Consider the following 23,750-nt stretch of genomic DNA (forward strand, 5'->3'; position numbering starts at 1 on the left):
CCACTTGTATTGCCACAAGTGATTTCATCATAAAATAAGTTGTTTCAAAATATGCTTACATAATACAACATTTGTCAATCTGGCACTGCTACCTCCACAATATCTCTTACAACTTATACCTTCTCTCTACCTTAATTCAAGTCATCAGAACCATTCACTAAATTATTACAATGTTTCCATGCTTCAAATTTCTCACCACTACAGCCCAACTTACAAAAAGTTAACAAAATGAATTTCACTTAAGTACAGATGTAATCATGACACCCCCAATAAGCTCTCAGTGATTCCCTATAATCTTTAAAATAAAGAAATTTCTCTGTTTAGTTTTTAAAACTCTGGCCCCAACCTGTTCTACACTTCCCCTACTTGGCTCACTCACACCAACAACCCTTTTTCTGTTTTCTCTGTTCCTCATACATGGCATTCCATTTCCCCATCTCTAACTCCACCTCCCTCTATGCCTTTGAATTAGCTTTCTCCCATGTCAGAAATGCTCCATATTTTTTCACCTCTGCCTCAGAGAATCCATCTCTTCCTTCAAATACACCTCATGGACCACTTGCTATATAAACCTCTACTGATCTTCATAGCTGCTAGTACCTTCCCTCACTAATTACCTTGAATTTAACTTTATATTTCCATATGAACTTGTATTCCCTGTAAACTCCCTAAGAATAAAAACTGTTTCATTTTTTTTATATTTATTTTCCTAGAACTTAGCTGAGTGTCTGGCAGAGAGCTGGTACATGATAAATGCTTGTAGATTATTCACCCCTATAAGACTTGAGGGATAAAAATTGCCTTCTGCCATGTAGAAGCATGAATAAATCTTTTTTGTTGGATCTAAGAGGGCAAAAGTAAGAACAAAAAGGTCAGGAATAGCAAAAGAGAAAGTTTAGGCGGGGGGGGGGGGGGGGGGGGGGGATTGTCAGTGGTGGAACCCTAGAGTTACCCAAAAATAGAATAAACTATCTTGAAATTTAGCATGTTCCCCTGAAAGTAGTTTGATCTTAAGCAAAGTTTAGATGATAACTTATTGGGACCATTATAAGGAATTATTTTTCCAGGCAAGAGTTAGAACAAATAGTTGGTGAAGTTTCTTCAAACTCTCAAATTCTGTGATTCTTTGCTCTAAAATCATAGGTCTTTAATTTAGTGACATTAATTAAAACAATATCATGATGATACTGAGTATGAAAAAATTTAGAAAATAAAAAATACATATAAACAAAAGTTCCTACAAGAATAATGCTTATAACAAACAGGAAAGGTATTTTACTCTAAGGTCAATCAAAATACCCAAGTACTATATTAATACTAAAAAAGCAATATTTAGTCTTACTATATTTTGTAAGGACCCTTAAGAAATCAAAGGCTCAAAGTTAGAGGGTCATAATGACTTTTAAAAATAAATCAAGTGAAGTTCAAATGAATAAGCAGTCTTATTATTACCCTGTCAACTACTCTAAAAAACATAATTACTTATACATAATCTAAAACCATTTACATAACTTTAACATAATTGCCTTTTTAAAAAAATGTTTAATTGCTTCACTGATTCTACATCCTTTCAATCAGACTTTCTGGTACAAACATGCTATGCTTTATAAAAGCTGAAAATTAAGCATACCTATTTACAAACCACATTAAATTGGACAGTAATGTGTCTCACTTGATAAATCATAACTTAAACACCCTTCACAAGATCAAACTAAAGCGGAAGGCAAAGGACTAATTGATGAAAATGAGCTATTTTTAAAAATTCATTTGAAACAGCACATTCAATTATTTCAAAAATTGAATTAATGACCTAAAAGACAGTCAGGTAATCAATAAACATTTATTAAACACCAACTATGTGCCAGAAATTATGCTATGTATTAGGGATATAAAAAGGGGGGAAAGATAGTTCCTCTGCCCTCAAGTAACTAATGGGCAAAAAACAAAAAAACAAGTCAGTACAAACAAGTTTTGTAAGCTAAATAGGAAACCATTTAAAAAAAAAAAAGAGAAGACACCATAATTTAGGGTTGAGGAAAGACTTTCCTCAGAAGATATGATTTTAGTGTAGATAGGACTTAAAAGAAGCCAAGAAAACCAGTAGGCAGAGATGAGAAGACTTCTAAGTATGAAGCAACCAGAGGAAAAGACCCAGGTTAAGAGATACAGTGTTAAAAGAGAAGTTGAAACACTGGCTAACATAATTAATCGATTTATGAAACCAAATCAATACCCTCTCTATAATAATATATAAAAGAAACAGAAAGCATCAAAATGGGCTAAGCTGCCTTAAGAAACCAGTCAATTTTTTTGACCTTAGACACAATAAAAGTCTATAAGACATCTGTTATAAATAAACAACTACAAATACTCCCTAATTTAAGATTTTTTTAATATAACAATAGTGAGTAATGCCAGGAACTAGCTCCCCAAGATCCCTAAAAAGTAAAGAATTTCCCCAACTTTTATATTACTCTCTTGCCATGAGTCAGGTGATCTCCATCATAACAGGCAACAGAAAAGTTGACAATGCCTTCCCAGCACAGCGGTATTCACTTACCATTTACCCTAGAAACAATGGTAGTTCCCAGTTTAGTTCCCAAACCATAAAGCATACTGAATTTGTAAGGAAACTGTGCAAAAAAGCACAGGATGTACATAGAATCAAGGAAATGAGTTCTATATCATTCACTATCTGTGTGTAATTGAAATGGTTATTTGACCTCTTGGAATTTTAGTTTCTTCATGAAGGAGTTAAACTAGATTACTTCTGAGATCCCTTTCAGTTCTAAATTTAATATCCCATTAATGTGTTTGAGGTAGGGTTAAAAAGTCTTTAATCAACTATTGATGGACTTAGCTCCTCTCAGCAGATCAGTGACTAAAGACAATTAATTCTAAAAGACTTGTGATGGAAAATGCTAACCATATATAGAGAAAAAACTATGGAATCTTCACTTTTTAAAACTTATTTTTTCTTTTTCTCATGTTTTTCCCCTTTAGTTCTGAATCTTCTTTCACAAAACGAATAATATGTCATACTTTACTTGCTGTCATGGGAGGGAGGAGGGAAGGAAGAGAAGAAGAAAGATGTAGAACTCAAAAGCTTACAAAAAAATGATATTGAAAATTATTTTTGCATATAATTGAAAAAGTAAAATAACAGTCAAGAAAAAGGAAATGACTGAACAATAACAACAAAGTCTTTGTAATGCAACCGCTACCTGTAATTATCCATACGGGCAAATTCCAAGTAAATGAGTTGAAGACTGCCAGATTTAAGGTGAATTACAAGTCATAGAACCTCTTTACAATTGGCTAGTACTCGTTTTATTATTAATACTTTAATAGCACTCTAAAGTTTCAAAGAGCTGTTTTCACAAAAATCTTAGAAAGTAAGCAGTGGAGGGTGGCTAGGTGGTGCCATGGATAGAGCACTGGCCCTGGAATCAGGAGTACCTGAGTTCAAATCTGGCCTCAGACACAATAATCACCTAGCTGTGTGACCTTGGGCAAGCCACTTAACTCCATTGCCTTGCAAAAAACCCTTGAGAGAGCGCGAGAGAGAGAGAAAGTAAGCAGTGACAATGTTTTATCCTCATTTTAGAGAAGTGAAAAAAATCATGGCTCAATTAGATGAAATGATTTGTCAAAGGTCAGGCAGGAAAATTTGATGTCAAAGTCAAAAAAGTTCAGATCTGACTTCAAATCCAGTGCTCTTTCCACTGAATAATAAATTATGCTTCCACTTTAAAAGTCTTATCCCCTAGGGGCAGTTAGGTGGCACAGTGCATAGAGCACTGGCCCTGGAGTCAGGAGTACCTGAGTTCAAATCCTGCCTCAGACACTTAATAATTACCTAGCTGTGTGGCCTTGGGCAAGCCACTTAACCCCATTGCCTTGCCAAAAAAACCTAAGGAAAAAAAAGTCTTATCCCCAAATACAATAAAATCTATCCAATATGAAGCAAGGATGTCCACTGTCCCCACTATTACTTGCTTTAGTTTTGGAAATACCAGCAACAGCAAGAAGACAAGAGAAAGGAACTAAAGAAATAGGTAAAGAAATGATAAAAACTGGATTGGCTAGGTGGCACACTGGATAGAGCACTGGCCCTGGAGTCAGGAGTATCTGAGTTCAAATCCAGCCTCAGGTACTTAATAATTACCTAGCCATGTGGCCTTAAGCAAGGGACTTAACCCCATTCCCTTGCAAAAACTAAAATGATAAAACTCTCTTTGCTAATGAAATGATGATTCACTTGGAAAACACTAGGGAATCAATAAAGTTACTGAGAAATCTGCTTCAGTAAAGTTGTAGACTACAAAATAAATCATCAAAAATCAACATTTAAAATAATAATAATTCAAAAACCAAGAAACAATAATAGAAAGGGAAATCCCATTGCAAATAAATGCATAAGATATCTAAGGACTGACCTCTCAAAATACACAAAATGTATGAATTAAATTATATAGTGCTTCTTAAAAAGATAAAGAATATCTGAAACAAATGAAGTTGTATAGTGAGTGTTCACTGCTAGGTCACACATCAGTCCACATTTCTATTGCTCCACTAATAAATTGCCTAGAGAATACTTTACAGAGCTAATAAAATAATAACACAATTCATTTGGAAAAACAAAAGTTCTAGAATGTCAAGGGAAATGATGAAAAAAAAGAATGAAGAGGGAATAGCACTTCCAAATGTCAAGCAATATTGTAAAACAGTAGTCATCAAAACCATCTAGTATGGTTAAATAGAGAGATAAATCAATGGAACATATCAGTCAAGGGAGATTCAGAAACAAGGTAACTAGTCCAAATCATAAATAAAAAAAAATGAATACTATAACATACCAAACATGTAGTCATGTAGTCATTCAGCCTATGCTTGAAGACTTCACATGATACCATTTCAACTCTTGACACTTTGGACCAGTTCTAATTGTTGGAAATTTTTTCCTTAAACTAAGTCTAAATTTATGTCTCTGCATCTTATATCCATTTTTCCTGGTTCTTCCTTCTGGGATAGAATAAAATTAGTCTAATCGTCCTCGTATATGACAGACTTTCAAATATTTGGAGATAGCTATCATGTCCTCTCAGCCTCTCCTGTCCCCCCAAAAATAGATCAATTTCTTCAAATGACAGGGATTTAATTTCATCACTCTTTCTTATTCTATGGTGCCTAGAACTTAACACATTACTCTAAATGCATTCTGACAAGGCAAAAAACTATGGACTATCATGGATTTTTCTAGACATTATACTACTCCTAAAGCAAGGCAAGAAGATAATATTATCATGTTTTACTGTCCCATCATACTGCTAAATTATATCAAGCTTACATTTCATTAAAACTTAGATATTTTTCAAACATAATCTCAACTCCAAAAGACTGCTGATGAAAAATATCCTCCTCATGAGGTGTGATAGATTACATATGTAGAATGAGGCATCATCATAATAATAATGTTTGTCCTTCATTCTCAAAGAAGACCATACCATCAGGGAAGTGATGCAATGACAAGCATATGAATTGGATTTTTTGAGTGAGGGGTTGCTGTGCTAAGTCACCAGTCTCACTTTCTCCTCCAGAGCCACCTGGGATCCAGTAGCCAGATATGAATCAGGATGACTGGAGATGACCCTGGATGCAAAGCAATCAGGGTTAAAGTGACTTGCCCAAGATCACACAGTTACTAAGTATCAAGTGTCTGAGTAGGATTATAACGCCCATCCTCCTGACTTCAGGGCCAGTACTCTATCCAGCATATGCTGTCAGACACAGTCAATGTGTCAGTCTGTATTTTGTTTTGCTCAGCTGTATTTTTTTTAACAAGAAGGATTCTATCATGGGTGATAAGTATAATTTTTTTAAAAACCACCAATAAAACATTTTTAATCAAATAAGCTAAAAAAACTCAAAGGATGGGAATCCAGGTACAACATTTCTGAAAACTAGAAGCAGCAGCTATATATATATAGCTGGGATAGCAGGGATTGCAGAGATTAAAAGTAAAAAGACATCTACGAAAAGTGTCTGAGATGAGACAGAAGTGATTTGCAGGCTAAAAGACAAACATCCACATTTTATTCCTCAGTAAACCCTCTCATTATCTGTGCTAAAGGGTAAAATTTCTAAATTCTCCCAAAGGCTTCCTTATCCAGAAAAATATCATTTCTCAGCAATAATAAATTTTACCACAGCCAAAATAAGATTAACATTAATTTTCAATTTCAGTTATAATAATCACTACAGTGTGAAAATGGTCTGTATAAAATATCAATGAATACTATCAAAGATGTCCAATTTTCTACTTACTATACCTTCTAACTAAAATTAATAAATTATATAGGGGATTCTCATTAATTTGTGCTAGTTTAAGAGAAGTGGAAAATCTGGTTCTTCTGATTCTATTTTCCAGTCTCAATTACTCTAAGATTTCATTTCTTTAAACCCCTCCAAACTTTTCTCAGTTACCTATTTATATAACACATTGCCTTCTAGTCCAAAAACTTATATAATAATTTTTCCTCCTTTTAAACCAGTCTTGTTCACCTATGCCTGTATGTCTTTCCCACATTTTTTTAGTCAAATCATGTGATTAAAGTCATTGCTAAAGCAGCAGTGGCTCCAAGTGGCTGATTTAAGCTCTGAATACTGTCTTTATCACAGTTCTTATATTTTCAGATAGTCAATTCTGCTGAGAGATCCTCTCTTTTGCTAGAAAGAATCTCTTAGCATTTAGCTTACTTTGTTGATGTTGGATTCTTCCTTTCTCGCCTTGAACTCCATTAGGGCGGGAGGGGGGTGCTTTTTAACCTAAAATATCTTTAGCATGACATCCAAGTTACCTCCTATTAGCTGCTGAGTCTGTTTCAAACCTCAAACCCTTAAGAGGGTTGTAGGACCACAGATTTAGAGCTGGAAGAGACTTTATAGATCAATGGATCCAATACCTTCCATTACAGATAAGGAAAGAGAGATATAGAAAAATTAAGTGACTTAAATGACAGGGTCAATAAGTGTCTGAGAAAGAATATGAATTCAAGTCTTCCTTCAAGGCCCTATATCACATTTCCTTCTGTTCTAAAGCTATTCTTAGTTATTTAAATGTACATTAACTGCTCCCTAAGTCACAAGCAAATTCTATGGGGGAATACCACCAATAATGCTGCTATCTATCACTCAGACTTTATTCTTCCCTACTGAATTTACCTGCCCAATATACAGAGTGACATTTTTATCCTATCCCAGATCCTAAGATGGTCTCAATCCAAGTCTCCCAGGTAAGAGTTTCAAGTTCTGTTCAGTATTTTGGGCACACCTGCTCTACACAGTTATTCAAAACTTGAATTTAAGACCCATGATTCATTTTTCTTAATTATTATTTTATTCTTCACCAGTTACCTGTAAAAACAATTTTTAACAATCATTTTTAACACTTTGAGTTCCAAACTCTCTCCTCCTTCCCCATCTCTCAATTCATTGAAAAGGCAAGCAATTTGATATAAGTCATACACGGGAAGTCAGCAAAATGTTTTCATAATAGTCATATTGGGAAAGAAAAGAGACTTAAAAAAAAACTTAAGAAAAATAAAGCAGTCATCACATTCAATTTGGATCAATGTATACCACGGAAACAATATAAAGACTGGCAAATTGCCTTCTGTGGGGGGGGGAAGCAAGATTGGGGGGAAATTGTAAGACTCAAAATAAATAAAATCTTTAGATCATTAAAAAAAGAAAAGAAAAAGAAAGCACAAAAAGTATGCTTTAGTCTGTATTCAGATCCTATCAGTGTTTTCTCTGGGAATGGATAGAATTTTTCATCATCCTTTAGAGTTGTAAGACCTATAATTCTTGCCACATTCCTACTAGGTCCTGATAGGTTCATCAACTGATATTAACCATTTACTCTTCTAACACTCCATAAAAATATGCACACTTCCCTAAGTAGAACTGAAGCAATCCTCAGCATAAGTTTAAAAATAGAATTTAAAACTAGAAGGAACATTACAGTGATTTAAAGATAATCAAATCCAACCTCATAATTTTATAGGTAAGGAAATGAAGACTCAGAAAAGTATAGTGACATGACCATGGTCATATAGGTAAATAAAAGAGATAGAATTTGAATAAAGGTTACCCAACTTTCCAATATACCATGCCATTATCCATCCTATTAACATTCCCTGAAATCTTTGATGCTCAGTGCCTTTGGTGTTAAATCAGAGACTTTTCCTATATTTTAATGCAGTCCCTTATCAGTCTATCTCAATAATCTAAGGATTAGTTCCTGTAAAATTTCTGAAATTTAAAAAAGGTGCAGATTTCAATATACAATTGAAGAAAATATCATTATCTTGCTAAATTTCATGACTTCATAGAATTTTAAGAGTTAAAATGGAAATTAGAAATCATTCAGTTCAATCTCTTCATTTTATAGATGAAAAAACTGAAGTTCACAGAGAATAAGATGATTAGACCAAAAAACAAAGTTGGTTAGTAACAGAGCCAAGTTAAGAATCTAATGTCTCCTAAGTCTCAATGCAATGTTGCTCTATTATGCCAGTGTTTTGTTTTGTTTTGTTTTATAGTTAAGGAAGTCTTTCCTAAGAAAAAAAAAAAAAGAAATGTATCTTATATAGATTACCAGAAGGTAACCAAAAATCACTACTCATTTATGCTTATAGCAGGAAAAAATTGCAATTCAAAAAAAATAAATTCAAGTCAAATAAATACTGATATCATCATACCTACAAACATGGGACAAAGAAATTAACTTAGGAGACTCCTATTCTTTTGCACTAAGCTAAAAAAGGAAAACTGATTTACAAGATATGCCTGAAGCTTGGAATGTAAGAGATAGTCTGGTAACATCACTATTCTTTAATTCAAGTATTAGAATCAACCATTCATGGTAAAGAAGATATTTACCTGTTCCTGGGGAAGCAGGCATAACTCCAACCACAGGACTCTGCATTACTGAAATATTGGGCTGCATTAAAAGAGAAGTAAGTAAGTTAAGGAACAAGGATTTTCATACTCTAAAATAAGTTCTGAATGCTTTGCTTCAGAAAAAAGCAGTATTTAAAGATTATTAAAAGATATTTAAAGTATTTAGAGTTTTTAGAGACTATTAAAAGATAACTCAAAATACTCATAATCTAGTAAATTGTGAGTATCTTCCTCCAGAAGAGAATTAGGAGGCACAGTAAATGGCAAACACTGAAAATAATAAACATTAAATTGATTATGTTGAAAGGAAAAGTCTGCTTGCCAGCAGAATTTTTTTCAAGTCATTGGGTCTGTCTAACTCATCACCTAATTAAAGCAAAATTCAAAAATTAGCATCAAATTAAATAAGATAACACTGTAAATAACTCCAGTAGCTTTAACTAAGTCTTTTCAAATAAGAAGTAGATACTAAAAATGGGAAATAGAAAATATCAATTGCAATTATCACTATTTTTTATAAAAGTTTGACAAATATGAAACAGATAGCACAGTAATGAGACCAAAATCACCAGAATCTGCCTTAGCTAGCAAACAATCTTGATAAGCTAAAAAGTAGCAGGAAAAAAATAGGGTAAGATGGTCTTAGACCACAAATTCATTTGTAAAATACGTTCTAGGATGATGGTAAAAGAGTTTAAGTATCATCATCTCTTTAAATAATAAAAATGTAAGCATTGCTCCAGAAAGCTTCAACCATCAAACTGGGAGAAGAACAATTAAAAGAGAAATTCTACAAATATGTCAGCATTTCTATCACTACTCTTATAAATAACACCAGGGAGAACCATTAAATTCTTAGCAACTAAGTCAAGGAAAAAGGCTGAAGGTTATATAAATTTGAGAATACTTGGGGGGTGTAAAAAAATTTTTTTAAAAGTAAAAATAATTTACCAAATAGAAAGATATCAATAACTAATAAGCCCATATAGCTACTTTTTTACCTTTACAAAATATCTATGAAAATTATTTCTTCTTAGTAGACCAATTACTTGAAGTAGTAATCAGTCTACTCACAAAATAACAAATTCATAAAAATGGTACTGTGGCACATCTAAATAATGAATCAGTCCCAGGTGCATACATTCTGGAAGGGTAATAACAATTGATTCATTCATTCATCCATTCAACAAACACAAAAGTAAATCCCTAGGAGTCAAGGCAATAACATTGTATCGCAGGAAAATAAATATACAGACAAGTAAACACAAAATAATTTTTCAAGTATCCTGACTACAAATATCTGAACTCCATCCACTACCCCAATAAGATTCAAAGAAATAGATACAAGAAGGTAGTAATAAAACTCTTCTGAAGTCCCACCTGATTAACTTTTAAAAGTCCAAGCATTATAACCCTTCATTAGCTAATACAGAGATTTGATGAATAAATACTGAAACTAAATTTTATCAAGAAACTAGAAACCAGAAAGATTCTGCAGGCAACCTGTATTTTGCAAACCAAAATTTGACAGATTACAATTCCCATGAATGCAGTTCAACTCAATAAATTAATCTAGAAGTCCCAGAAGAAGAAATAATCCAAGTGCTTTCTGTTCTCTTGTATAAACAAATGTTTTCCAGATCATAATGAAAAACACATTTTCCAGATCACAATAAAAAACAAATGTTTTCCAGATCAAAATGAAAAAGAGGCACAAACAAAAAACAATGACAGATAGACGGACACATAAATATACATACACACACAAACATGGGAAAGAACAATGAGATATATTCTATACATAAATATTTTTAAATAAATATTAATGAGATGTACAATACATTTTCCATTAACAACTGAAGAGTATGTTTCTAAATTATTTCATAGATTTTTTTCACACTATAGTTTGGTATTTCGTACATTTTTCTTACTTATCATTTGATTTTTTTTTGTGTTCATACAAAATAGCAGAAGATTCGTGCTCATAACAGATCAAACATGTTGAATCATAGATCTTCCTAAATCCTAAACTGGCACCATCATGATCAAAATAATTTAATATATGGTCCTATGAGGTCTAGGGCAAAAGGGGAAAAGTTTAACTACAGGTGCACGGCTTCAAATGTCTTTGACTAGCAAAACACATTAATAATTATATGTATAATAACCTTTCCTTGGTTCCTTTGAATCCCCCCCCCAAAAAAAAAAGATAACAAGAGTGGTTTCTCCTTAATTCAACTGGTAGAGGTTTCAACCATTTAAAAAAGTAGCTAGTAAGTCTCTATTTGGGAACAGAAGGAAGTCTGTTTCTTAATCAAAAAAATCCAAGCTGAATTCTTTATCAATGCTCCCAAGAAACTGCACTGCCTGTTTCTGAATCTCTTCAGCATTAAAGACAAATGGAACATAACTGAATTAGGTATAGTGAAAGAAGTACATAATCTAAAAATTGGAAGGGAACTATCAGAGTCTCTCAAACTAGATAATTGGTCAAAGGATATGAATTGCAATGTTCCAAGGAAGATGCTCCATATAACTAACAACTAGAGAAATGCAATTAAATTTATTGAAGGTTTGCCCTCTCACACCCAGTAGACTAACAATGATGACAAAAAAAGGAAAATTATAATTGGTGGAGAGCATGTAGAAAATTACATACACACAAATTCACTATTAATGGAATTGTGAATTGCCCCAACCATTCTAGAAACATATTTGGAACTAATTCACTAAACTAAATTATCACAAAACATCACTAAGTTATGTAAAAATCTTTCTGCCTAGCAATACTGCCAGATCTATACCCTAAAGAGATCACAGAAGGCAGAGCCAAAATGGCAACAGGAGAAGAGCCTCTCCTAGGTGTTCTCTCCATAATATTTCAAAAATATTAAAATTATGACTCTAACTAAATTTTTGAGACAGAACCCACAGAAAGATCCAGTGAGGCAATTCTCCAGAACAAGGTAACCTGGAAAACAGTGGAAAGGCTCTGCTCCACAGGGTTAGAGGGGTGGCCCATGAGAGTGAAGAAACTTCAGTCTCCTGGAGGGAGCCCCAGGACACCTGGGAGCCGTGGCTCACCACAGCAGAGGACAGTGTCCTGACCAGGGAGCATCAGGCACAGATTGGAGCATCAGCAGAAGGGACCTCTGCCAGAGCAAGGCCATGAAGCCCAGGCCCTCAGGACAGTTGCAGCAGTCAGTGAGGTCATCTCAGCATCAGCAGCTGCATGGTTGCCCAGATCCAGGAAAAAGAAGCGGCATGGAGTCAGTAAGCAGGAGTGGAACCGATAAGCAGGAGCCCCAGGGCAACTGAGTTTGAGTGCTCAGCCCTCCAAATGTAGGGGAGTGGAGAGACTTCCGAGGTCTGTCCTTTGTACCTGGAACAGGACACTGGGGCTCTGACCACATTCAGATCCTGATAGCAGTCTAGGCCCCCCATAAAACAGGGCCCCCCCCCCACCTCAGCCCCATGGCAGAGGCATGTGCATGTAGTCATTCACAGACCAGGAGGGAAGACAGAGCTTCACACACTGAGATCCTTGGGGGGAAGGGGGGTCCCAATAATACTCAAAAGCTTAAGAAGCACCCCAAAACCAGGCACAGTCTGGAAAAATGAGTAATCAGAGCAAAAAGAGGAACAGCATTGAGAAATACATTGTCTATGATCCCAAGAAGGATCAAAATACTCAGTCTGAAGATGGGGAAGTACAAGTTCCTGTATCTAAAGACTCCAAGAAAAACAGAAATTGGGCTCAGACTATGATAGAGCTCAAAAAATATTTTGAAAATCAAGTAAGGGAGATAGAAAAAAATTGGGGGAAAAAAATGAGAGAGATGCAGGAAAAACATGAAAAAGAAGTCAGCAGCTTAGTCAAGGAGATCCAAAAAAATGCTGAAGAAAATAATATGTTAAAAACCAGCATAGGTCAAATGGATAAAACAGTTCAAAAAGTTACTGAGGAGAAGAAGGCTTTAAACAGCAGAATTGGCCAGATGGAAAAAGAGTTAAGAAAATTCTCTGAGGAAAACAAATCCTTCAGATGTAGAATGGAGCTGATGACTTTACAAGAAGTCAAGACACAATACTTCAACACCAAAGAATGAAAAATTACAAGAAAATGTGAAACCTCTCATTGAAAAAACAACTGATCTGGAAAATAGATTCAGGAAAGATAATTTAGAAATTATTGGGATACCTGAAAGTCATGATCAGGGAAAGAGCCTCAACCTCATTTTTAAAGAATTCCTACAGGAAAATTGCCCTGATATCCTAGAAGCAGAGGGCAAAATAGAAATTGAGAGAATCCACCGATCTCCCCCCAGAAAGAGATTCAAAAAAAAATCCTCCCTGGAATATTATAACCAAATTCCAGAACTCCCAAGGCAAAAAGAAAATATTACAATCAGCCAGAAGAACACAATTCAAATATTGTGAACATGCAGTCAGAATCACACATGACTTAGCAGCAATTACATTAAGGGCTCAGAGGGCTTGGAATATAATATTCCAGAAGGCAAAAAAGCTTGGAATGCAACCAAGAATCAACTACCCAGCAAAACTGAATGTCCTCTTCCAGGGAAAAAGATGCACTTTCAATGAGCCTGGGGAATTTCAAATGTTCCTGTTAAGATGGACAGAGCTGAACAGAAAGTTTGATCTTCAAATACGGGACTCAGTTGAAGCACAGAGAGTGGAAGAGAAAGGTAAAATATGAGGGACTTAATAATGATGAACTACATGTATTCCTGCATAGAAAAATGATACTGATCATACTTATAAGAAACTTCTCATTTAATAGAGCAGGTAGAAGGAGGTTTTATAGATGAAGCACAGGAGAGAGCTGAATTTGAAGATATAATATATTGTAAAAATGGAGTCAATGGCTAAAAGGGAAATGTAATGAGAGTTAAGAGAAAGGAGAAGTGGAATAGGCTAAGATATTTCATATTAATAAGATTTTTTATTGCAATGAGCTATTGCAGTGATATGGAAAGGGGGAAGGCAAGGGAGAATGAGGGAACCTTTGCTCTCATCAGAGGTGGCTCAGAGAGGAAACAGCATAAATATATATATATATATATATATATATATATATATATATAATATATATATACTCAATGGAGTATCGACATCTAGAGTAAAAAGGAAAGGAGGGGGACAGGGGGGATGTCAGTGATGGAGGAGAGGGTGGATCATGGGAGAGAGTGGTCAGATATAACACAATTTCTTTTTTACTTCTTGCAAGGGGCTGGGATTAGGTGGCCAGTCCGGGACCATGGGGCTGAGTAGCTGCCGGGCCTTAGGGGTGGGATGTGGGTGACTTGGTGACTTCAACATTCCCTTACAATTTTAGGTCTATGATCTAGTGATATATAAAGCTATCACCTCCTCTAAGGAGAGTAAAGCAATTCAAAGCAACAAATAATCGTTGCTAAGAGCTTACTATGTATATGCCAGACATTGTGCTACTGAGGCCACAAAAGACAAGTAAAAGTGGTCCCTGCCCTCAAGGAGCTCACAATCTAATAGAGAGATAAAACATGGAAACAAAAGAGAAACAAAATTAATACAGGAAAAAATGGAGATAATCTCGGAGAAAAGGCACTAGGCATTAGGAGAAATAAGAAAGGCTGCTGTGAAACTTCAGGGAAGGTTAGAAAGAGAGAGATAAGAAAATATAACAGGTATGGGATACTGTCAGCAAAAACAGATAAAATGTGCTATCCTGTTTGATGAATTAAAAAAGCCTCTACAATGAAAGAGAGTGAACAGAGGGAAGTATAGAATGACCAGAAAGATAGGAAGAAGTCAGATTATAAAGAACTTTAAAATCCAAACAAAGGATCATACATTTAACAATATAAAGGAGTCATTGGAAATGAATGAATAGGGCAGGAACAAAGTCACATTTGTGCTTTAGGAAGATCACTCTGAAACACAGAATGAACAGAAACTTGAGGAAGGGAGACCAACCAGCAGACTATTATAATAATCCAATTCTAGGGTGATAAGGGTTGACATCAGGCAAGTATGGGAAGTATGGCAAGTATGGGAAGAGAAAAAGGAGTAAATTCAAGAGATGTTGGGAAGACAGAATCAACCGAACTTGACATGTAACTGGATATGAGGGATGGAAAGGTGAAAGGAAATGAGGAAGACATCAAAGTTATTAGCCTGAGTGAATAGGCCCTCAACAGTAATAGGGGAGTTAGAAAAAGGGAAAACTTTATAGAGGAAAGATAATGAGTAGTTTGGTTATCCTGAGTTTGAGGTCTACAGGAACATCCAATTCTAGATAAGCCAAAAAGCAGTTGGAGATGCAGGACTGGAGATCAGGTGAGAGCTTAGAGTTAAACAAGTAGATCTGAGAATCCTCTGCAAAGAAATGGTAATTCAATCCATGAGAGCAGAAGTAAACACCCTGAAACCATTTGTATTCTTCTTTGTATTTTCTTTCACACAGTAGATGAGAAAATAGGATAGTTAAATTAGTAACAATTTAAGTAAACTATTTCTATCCTGGGTAGATTATCATTAGAAAAAAAATTTGTTTTTAGTGAGTTATTTTTTAAAAGCTTCCCAATATTCATATCCAAAAATATATATACCTTTCAAATTAATCTTGATTGTATTAAGAATTTGTTAGTTATATATCTATGTTTTAGAACCGTAATTTTGATACTTAACAGCATTAATGGCCCAATATTAATATTACCCACCTGTCTTCTTGAAGATAAAGGTGTTGATCCAAGTCCTGGGCTAGAAATTTCATCATAGATACTTCTAACTGGTGGAGCACCACTTTTATCTTTATGAGATGGTACAACTGGTTGAGGTGGAGATCCAGCTACAATAAATTCAAGAAAGGAAAAAAATAATAGGAGTTGACAAGGACATATATTCCTTCCACAACATGACTTTCCATATTACAGTTTCAATGTAACATAGTCATCATAAGAAATTACTGTAATATGAATTTTAGGGGAGTTTTGAGCAATATTTTTACTTAACATTGACATACCTGTAGTCTATGATCATAGGGGTGCCATAACCCTAACCCCCCACAATGTGAAAGGGATAACTATAAACTATCATCAACATCTTCAAAAAAACCTTAATTTTTTTGTGCCCACTAGTAGAAAATACAACTATAGATCACTGAAAATTAAAACCACACCAGACCTATAAAGAAAATTTATCAACTCACAAATAAGACAATCCTTTTGCTACCCCATAGAAACATAGAACTTATTTTCTTTAAAGGATTTACTCACCTTATGCTACATTTAAATGAAAAGTGCTTTATCTATCTATGAACTCTCCATAAATTTTTCCCATAAGTTCACAGAATAACTCATTTTCCTAGCACCCCTATATGTGAGAAGATTAACTCACTAGTTGGAATGCACATCAGCAGATGCTCAAATTATACTTATTTTGGCTTGATATTTCTGTCCTCAGATATTAAACCATGACATTTAAATTGATATTCAATTGATGTTAAATATATGCAACATTTTTAATGAGTAGTTTTTTTCAATTACAGTAGTGTTTGCCGTAATCCAGCAGTTTTTTCTGTACAACTAGAAAATCTCAACATTTACAATTAAAATTACACCTTTTTTTAAAAATTTTTCAAAATTTTGGATCAAGAAAGAAAAAAGCCAACCACAATAGGGTTATAAAGAAGCAGTGTGGTACAATGCAATGTGTCATAATGCCTCAAAGTCAGACAGATCAAATTCAAGTCTCACCTCTGATACATCCACACTAATTCTGTACCCCGGGGTAAACTCAAATTTCTCAACAAGTGCTGAGCTGCATTTTTTTGAGGAAGTTACTCACTTAGCACTCTTTATTCACAGTTCCAACTCCCTTCCCAAGAAGATATGGCAGAGAAAAACACTGCTTTAGAAATCAGATTCCAGCAAAACTGAACCAGTTTTGCTCTGTACTAGTTGTGCAAATTTAAGCAGACCACTGTACCTCTTATAAACACTACAACCTCATCAACTGAATTGGGGATTAGATTAGAAAATATCTTTAATATTATTAAAATATTCCTTATGAATATGATTTTAACTATAGCAAACACATCATATTTATTCTGAAAATTGTCTTAAATAATTATCAAGAAAAAAAGAATAAAAAAAAAATTACCAACCTGCAAGTAAAGGAGATCTCATTTCCATTACCCCCACAGAAGGACCACTGAAAGATCGAGGTTGTGGAGTCACTGGAGCTGGCAAATCTCCCATTAAAAAACCAGGTAAGAACTGTGCATTCACTCCTGGCTTTGGAGAAGTAGGTGAACCCAGCATCATTGGTTCAGCTCCTAAATTGTTACATAAAAACAAAATGAGTAAAATCTATCTAATCATCCCCATGAATAAGCTAAGGAATTTTTGAAAAATTAATCAATGTTTTGAATAAATGTTTATTTTTTAATTATATAAAAGATCTTAGAAAAGCTTTGTTCATAAAACTGCAACTGAACTACAAATCATATCAAAGTCTGTAATGTACCCTGAATATAAGAATACAAGATTCCCTTATTAAATAAAAATATTTAAATATCCACTAAAATATAAAAAATTACTTTATTTTTGCTGTAAGGGCCAGCATTCCACATATTACAACAATCGTAATAGTAATGATGTAGTAAGCAACATTTATATACAAACTACTAGCAAATCTGATAATTCTTCTAGATAGGTAAATCCTACCATTTCCCCCATAGACTTAAAATATCAGCTTATGTATGCATAGTGATTGTTTTTATCAATATTATGAAATGTGAAAAGAGAAACAAAAATATATTTAAAAAATAGTTACAAAATTCTGTAACCACATTCTTCCTTTAAAGAGTACAAAACACTTCTGGCAAAACTATAGAAAAGGTCAGAAAACTTTAAAATACTGAAATCAATTTTTGTAACAACCTAGACTAATAAAAGACAATCCTCCCTCCATTCACTATTAGTACTTAAATGTTAATTGAATCTATAATGTTAAGTAAAAAATAAAAAATAATAAATAAATAATAAAACTCAAATAATATCTATAAATATTAATATTAAATTAATATTAAATTAATTAATATTAAGTAAAAAGACTTCTCACTACTGGACAAAATATTGTACTTTCAATAAGAGATGTTTTTATTTAAAGAGTCACGTCAGTAAAATACACTAAGTAAAGTAATGATGACTATTTGAAGAGAGAACCAATTTTTGCACCAACGAAAATGAGGTTTTAGATTTTCAGTCCCCAGTATGCTAAGAACAATGCAAATATGTATGAATTGTTGTTTTAAAGATGCAATGTGGGGCAGCTAAGTGGCACAGTGAATGGAATACTAGCCCTGGAGTCAGAAGGGCCCAAGTTCAAATGGGTCCTCAGACACTTAATAAATTGTCTAGCTGGGTGAGTCACTTAAACCCATAATCTTAAATAAATAATTTAAAAAGATGCAATGTGTACATATGACATTATTACTATATACATACTCATACAAAGATAAGATACATAGATAGGAATTTGACATGACTTTCAAAAATTATAAGAACAAGTTAATATTAAAATTTTTTTGCTGCCCTAAATTCCTACTTCAATGTCTCATCATGACATAGAGATAATACTAAAACATACATAAATGCACACACAAACATGTACATATTGCACACATATCTATTTGGCTAACAAGTTCTCAAAAGCAATTATATAGATAGGTTAGATAGAGCATATTATTAAACCCCTATGTGTGCAAGACACTATGCTAAACTCTGGGGATATAAATACAAGTAAACTAGACCTTCAAGCTTACATTTCTAATTAAGAAAGACCATGATATGGGGGCCGCTAGGTGGTGCAGTAGATAGAGCACTGACCCTGGAGTCAGGAGTACCTCAGTTCAAATTCGGCCTCAGATACTTAATTCCTTAGCTATGTGGCCTTGGGCAAGCCACTTAACGCCATTGACTTGCAAAAACTAAACTAAACTAAACTAAATTAAAATAAAATAAAATAAAATAAAAAAGACCATAATATCAGATTACTTGCCTTCTCAATGGGCTGGAGGGAGAGAGAGAATTACACACTTAAAATGTTTGGTTTTTTAATGAATATCAAAAGTAGAGGATTAGAAAAATTAATTCATGATATTTGATGAACTGGGGAAAATTAAGGAAAACTACACATGGAGCTGGTGACCAGAAAGTGAGATGGAAATTTGAATTCTGGGAAGATAAGGCTAAAATTCACCTAAAATAGTTAAGATAGTAGAGTCCATGTTTGAGTATTTCTGCCATGTTGAAAAAACTTCATGTATATACCAGGAATATTTAGTGTCTGCTTTTCAAGGACTAAATTAATTTAGCTAAGGACAGAGAGGCTCACCACTAGAAGGCTAGCCAACTTAGTGATAAATTCATTGCCAAGTACACATTCATTCATAAAAGAAAAAATGACCCTCAGTTCTGTGACACCTTTCAGCTTCTATAATTTTAGTGGCAGTTGTAGAAAAGGGAGCAAAAGATACTAAGATTCAGAGTTTTTAGACAGCCTATAAACTCTAACTTCCTTAATACTGAACTAGCTCAAACTTCCTCTTCATCTCAACTCCTACATTTATAGCAGATTTTAAGAGGAATGTTGAAGTTCCCTCAAACATCCTCACCTTCCCTCAAAACCCCAAAAATCCTACACTCCATCTCAAATCAAACACAAGAGTGGTCACACTTTGCATCTTTACCATCATCCATGAATGTTTAACTTCCTTGATCAAAAAACTCATGAACCTATCTGACCATAACCCCCTACCAGTTATATCTCTCCCTATGTGTCACTCCCCCTCTTCCACCCCAACCTATTTTTCACTCAATACTTCAATCCCTCCAACACTCAAGTTCTTACCTATGACTGGACTTTTAAAAGATACAACTAAACAAAGTCATTCAAAGAGAATTTAAGAACTTAAAAAAAAGGGGAAGCTAGGTAGAGCAGTGGATAAAGCACTGGCCCTGGAGTCAGGAGTACCTGAGTTCAAATCCAGTCTCAGACACTTAATAATTACCTAGCTGTGTGGCCTTGGGCAAGCCACTTAACCCCATTTGCCTTGCAAAAAAAAAAAAAAACTACAATATGAAGTCTCAAAGGGGATTATGAATTGGTCTCAAATTCAAAAAATCCTCTTGGAAGAGTTCAAAAAAGATTTTAAAAATCAAAGATGGGAGGAAGAAGAAAAACTGAGGAAAGAAATGAGCCAAACAAGAGAATTAGAAAAATTGACTGAAGAAAACAGTACCATTAAAAGTAAAACTGGCCAAATGGAAAAGGAAACAAAAATTAACTATAAGAAAATAAATCTTTAAAAATAAAAACTTCACAAGTGGAAACTAATGACCCTTTAAGACATCAAAAATCTATCAAGCAAAATCAAAAGACAGAAAAATAGAAGAAAATGTTAGCTACCTCTTAGGGAAAACAAGTGACCTGGAAAATAAATCCATAAGAGATAATTTAAGAATTACTGGGGGCAGCTAGATGATACAATGGAAAGACCACCAGCCCTGGAGTCAGGAGGACCTGAGTTCAAATCCACCCTCACATGTGAACTTGGGCAAGTCACTTAACCCCATTGCCTTGCAAACCTCCTCCCCCCCCCCAAAAAAAAAGAATTACTGGTCTACCTGAAAGCCAAGGTCAAAAAAAAATAGCCTGGACAATATCTTTCAGGAAATTTTGAAGAAAAACTATCTAATATCTTAGAACAAGATGACAAAATAGTACTTGAAAGAATGCACAGAATACCTCCTGAAAGAGATCTCAAAATAAAAACTCCAAGAAATATTGTAGCCAAATTTCAGAATTCTCAGTTAAAAAAGAAAATATTGGATGGAGCCAAGAAAGGATCAAGTTTTAGGCGCTCTCTGATAAAACTCATAAATTAAGGACTCTAACTAAACTTTCGAGAGACAGAACCTACAGAGAGGACCCAATGAGGCAGTTCTCCTACTCAAGGTAACCTGGAAAAGAGCAGAAAGGCTCTGCTCCCCAGGGACAGAGGGGCGGCCCTCCAGAAGGGTGGCCCTCCAGAACAAAAGAACTTCAGCCTCCGGGAGGCAGCCCCAGGGCGCTGGAAGCCCCGGCTCCCAACAACGGGGGAGTCTCTGGAGCCACACCCCGGGGAGCACCAGGCACAAAGTGGGGGAACAGCAGGGGACATCTGCCAAAGCAAGCACCAAGCACGTGGAGCCCAGCCCTCAGGGCACACAGCAAGCAGCTGTGTGGTCACTGCAGTCCAGATCCTGAAACAGAAGCAGGCAGAGCAGGTAAGCAGGAAACCCCAGGGCATGAGCCCATTGAGCTGAGGGAGGGGAGTGAAGAGAGACTGCTGAGCTCTGTCCTCTGCCTCTGGAACAGGACGCTGGGGTTCTAACCACATTCAGAACCTGATTGCAGTCTAGGCCCCCCATAGAACAGCAGGCCCCCCCCACCTCAGCCTTGTGGCAGAGGGGGGCACATATGGTCATTCACAGACCAGGAGGGAGGACAGAGCCTCACACACTGAAACCCTTGTGGGAGTGTCCCAAAAGCTCAGGAAGCACCCCAAAACCAGGCCCAGGCTGGGAAAATGAGCAAGCAGAGAAATAAGAGGAACACCATTGAGAAATATTTTGCAAATGAGCCCAAGAAGGATCAAAATACTCAGTCTGAAGATGAGGCAGCACAAGCTCCTGCATCTAAAGACTCCAAGAAAAACAGAAATTGGGCTCAGGCTATGACAGAGCTCAAAAAAGACTGAAAATCAAATGAGGGAGTTAGAAGAAAAACTGGGAAAAGAAAGGAGAGAGATGCAGGAAAAACATGAAAATGAAGTCAGCAGCTTAGTCAAGGAAATCCAAAAAAAAAAATGCTGAAGAAAATAGCATGCTAAAAACCAGCTTAGGTCAAATGGATAAAACAGTTCAAAAAGTTATTGAGGAGAAGAATGCTTTAAAAAGCAAAATTGGCCAGATGGAAAAAGGGATAAGAAAACTCTCTGAGGAGAACAAATCCTTCAAACAAAAAATAGCATTCACCAGAAATCAGGAATCAATACTTCAAAACCAAAAAAAAATATGAAAAATTAAAAGAAAATGGAAATATCTCATTGAAAAAACTGATATGGAAAACAGAGTTAGGAAAGATAATTTAAAAATTATTGGAATACCTGAAAGTCATGATCAGGAAAAGAGCCTTGACATCATTTTCAAAGAATTACTACAGGAAAATTGCCCTGATATTCTAGAAGCAGAGGGCAAAATAGAAATGGAGAGAATCCACCAATCTCCCCGAGAAAGAGATCCCAAAAAAACAACCCCTAGGAATATTATAGCCAAGTTCCAGAACTCCCAAGTCAAAGAGAAAATATTACAAGCAGCCAGAAGGACACAGTTCAAATATCGTGGAGCTGCAGTCAGGATCACACAGGACTTAGCAGCAACTACATTGGAAGCTTGTAGGGCTTGGAATATAATATACCCAAAGGCAAAAGAGCTTAGAATGCAGCCAAGAATGAACTACCCAGCAGCAAGGCTGAATGTCCTCTTCCAGGGAAAAAGATGGACTTTCAATGAACCAGGGGAATTTCAAAGGTTCCTTTTGGAATGGCCAGAGCTGAACAGAAGGTTTGATCTTCAGATACAGGACTCAGGCGAAGCATGGAGATTGGAGGAGAGGGGGAAAATATGAAGGACGTAATGATGATGAACTGCATGCATTCCTGCATAGAAAAATGACACTGATAATACTCATATGAACCTTCTCAGTTAATAGAACAGGTAGGGGGAGCTTTTATAGTTGAAGCACAGGAGAAAGCTGAATTCAAAGATAGAATATGGTGTAAAAATGGAGTCAATAGAAAAAAAGGGAAATGGAATGGGAGAAAGAAAAAGGAGAGGGGGAATAGGCCAAGATATTTCATATAATAAGATTTTTCTTTATAACAATGAGCTATTGAAATGATATGGAAGGGGGGGGCAAGGGGGAATGAGGGAACCTTTGCTCTCATCAGAGATGGCTAGGAGAGGAAACAGCATATAGAGTCAATGGGGTATTGACATCTGGAGTAAGAAGGAGGGGGGAGCAGGGGGAAGGAGTGGGGATGTGAATAAAGGAGGAGAGGATGGATCATGGGGGGAGAGTGGTCAGATATAACACATTTTCTTTTTTACTTCTTGCAAGGGGCTGGGATTGGAAGGCCTGTCCAGGACCATAGGGCCAGATGGATGCTAGGCCTAAGGGGTGGTATGGGGGCTCAGGGCCTCTTGGCCCCAGGACCAGGGATCTGTCTGCTGCACCACTCAGCGACCCTACAGCAGAGTCAGAGTGAAAAGAGAGAGAAAATATAGTACATGGTAGTGGAGAAATAAGAAAGGAGGGAGTTGTGATCAGCAATGGCAAGTTGGAAAAATATGGAAGTAACTTTTGCGATGGGCTTACCATAAAGAATGTGATCTACCCATGACAGAGTTGTTGGTGTTGGAACAAAGACTGAATCACATTTTTTATTATTATTATTTGGGGGAGGGTGCAGGGCAAATGGGGCTGGGTAGTCTGCCTGGCACCGCATAGCAGGCTGATCGTTGGTTGTCTGAGGCTGGATTTGGACCCAGGTGCTCCTGGCTCAAGGGCCAATACTCTGTCCGCCACCCAGTCACCCCTACTATTATTACTATTTTATTTTATTTTGGGTCTTTTTTTTTTTGTTCTTTTTGGTTTTTGCAGGGCATTGG

General features: G+C 35.6%; 1 protein-coding gene across 3 annotated transcripts in view; it reads right to left on the bottom strand.

Moving 5' to 3' along the window:
* The window catches only part of NUP35 (nucleoporin 35), a 69,462-nt gene that overhangs the window by 11,779 nt on the left and 33,933 nt on the right, over positions 1-23,750 (bottom strand). For all 3 annotated transcript variants that reach the window (XM_074215551.1, XM_074215550.1, XM_074215549.1), the window contains exons 2-4: positions 17,138-17,308; positions 15,693-15,820; positions 8,947-9,007 (exon numbers count right to left, since the gene is read on the bottom strand). In XM_074215551.1, the coding sequence (XP_074071652.1) occupies positions 8,947-9,007; positions 15,693-15,820; positions 17,138-17,297 (349 nt within the window). In that variant the 5' untranslated portion in view covers positions 17,298-17,308. The remainder of the gene's footprint in view (positions 1-8,946; positions 9,008-15,692; positions 15,821-17,137; positions 17,309-23,750) is intronic.

Source organism: Macrotis lagotis, chromosome 1 (genome assembly GCF_037893015.1).
Source record: "Macrotis lagotis isolate mMagLag1 chromosome 1, bilby.v1.9.chrom.fasta, whole genome shotgun sequence".
NCBI lineage: Eukaryota > Metazoa > Chordata > Mammalia > Peramelemorphia > Peramelidae > Macrotis > Macrotis lagotis.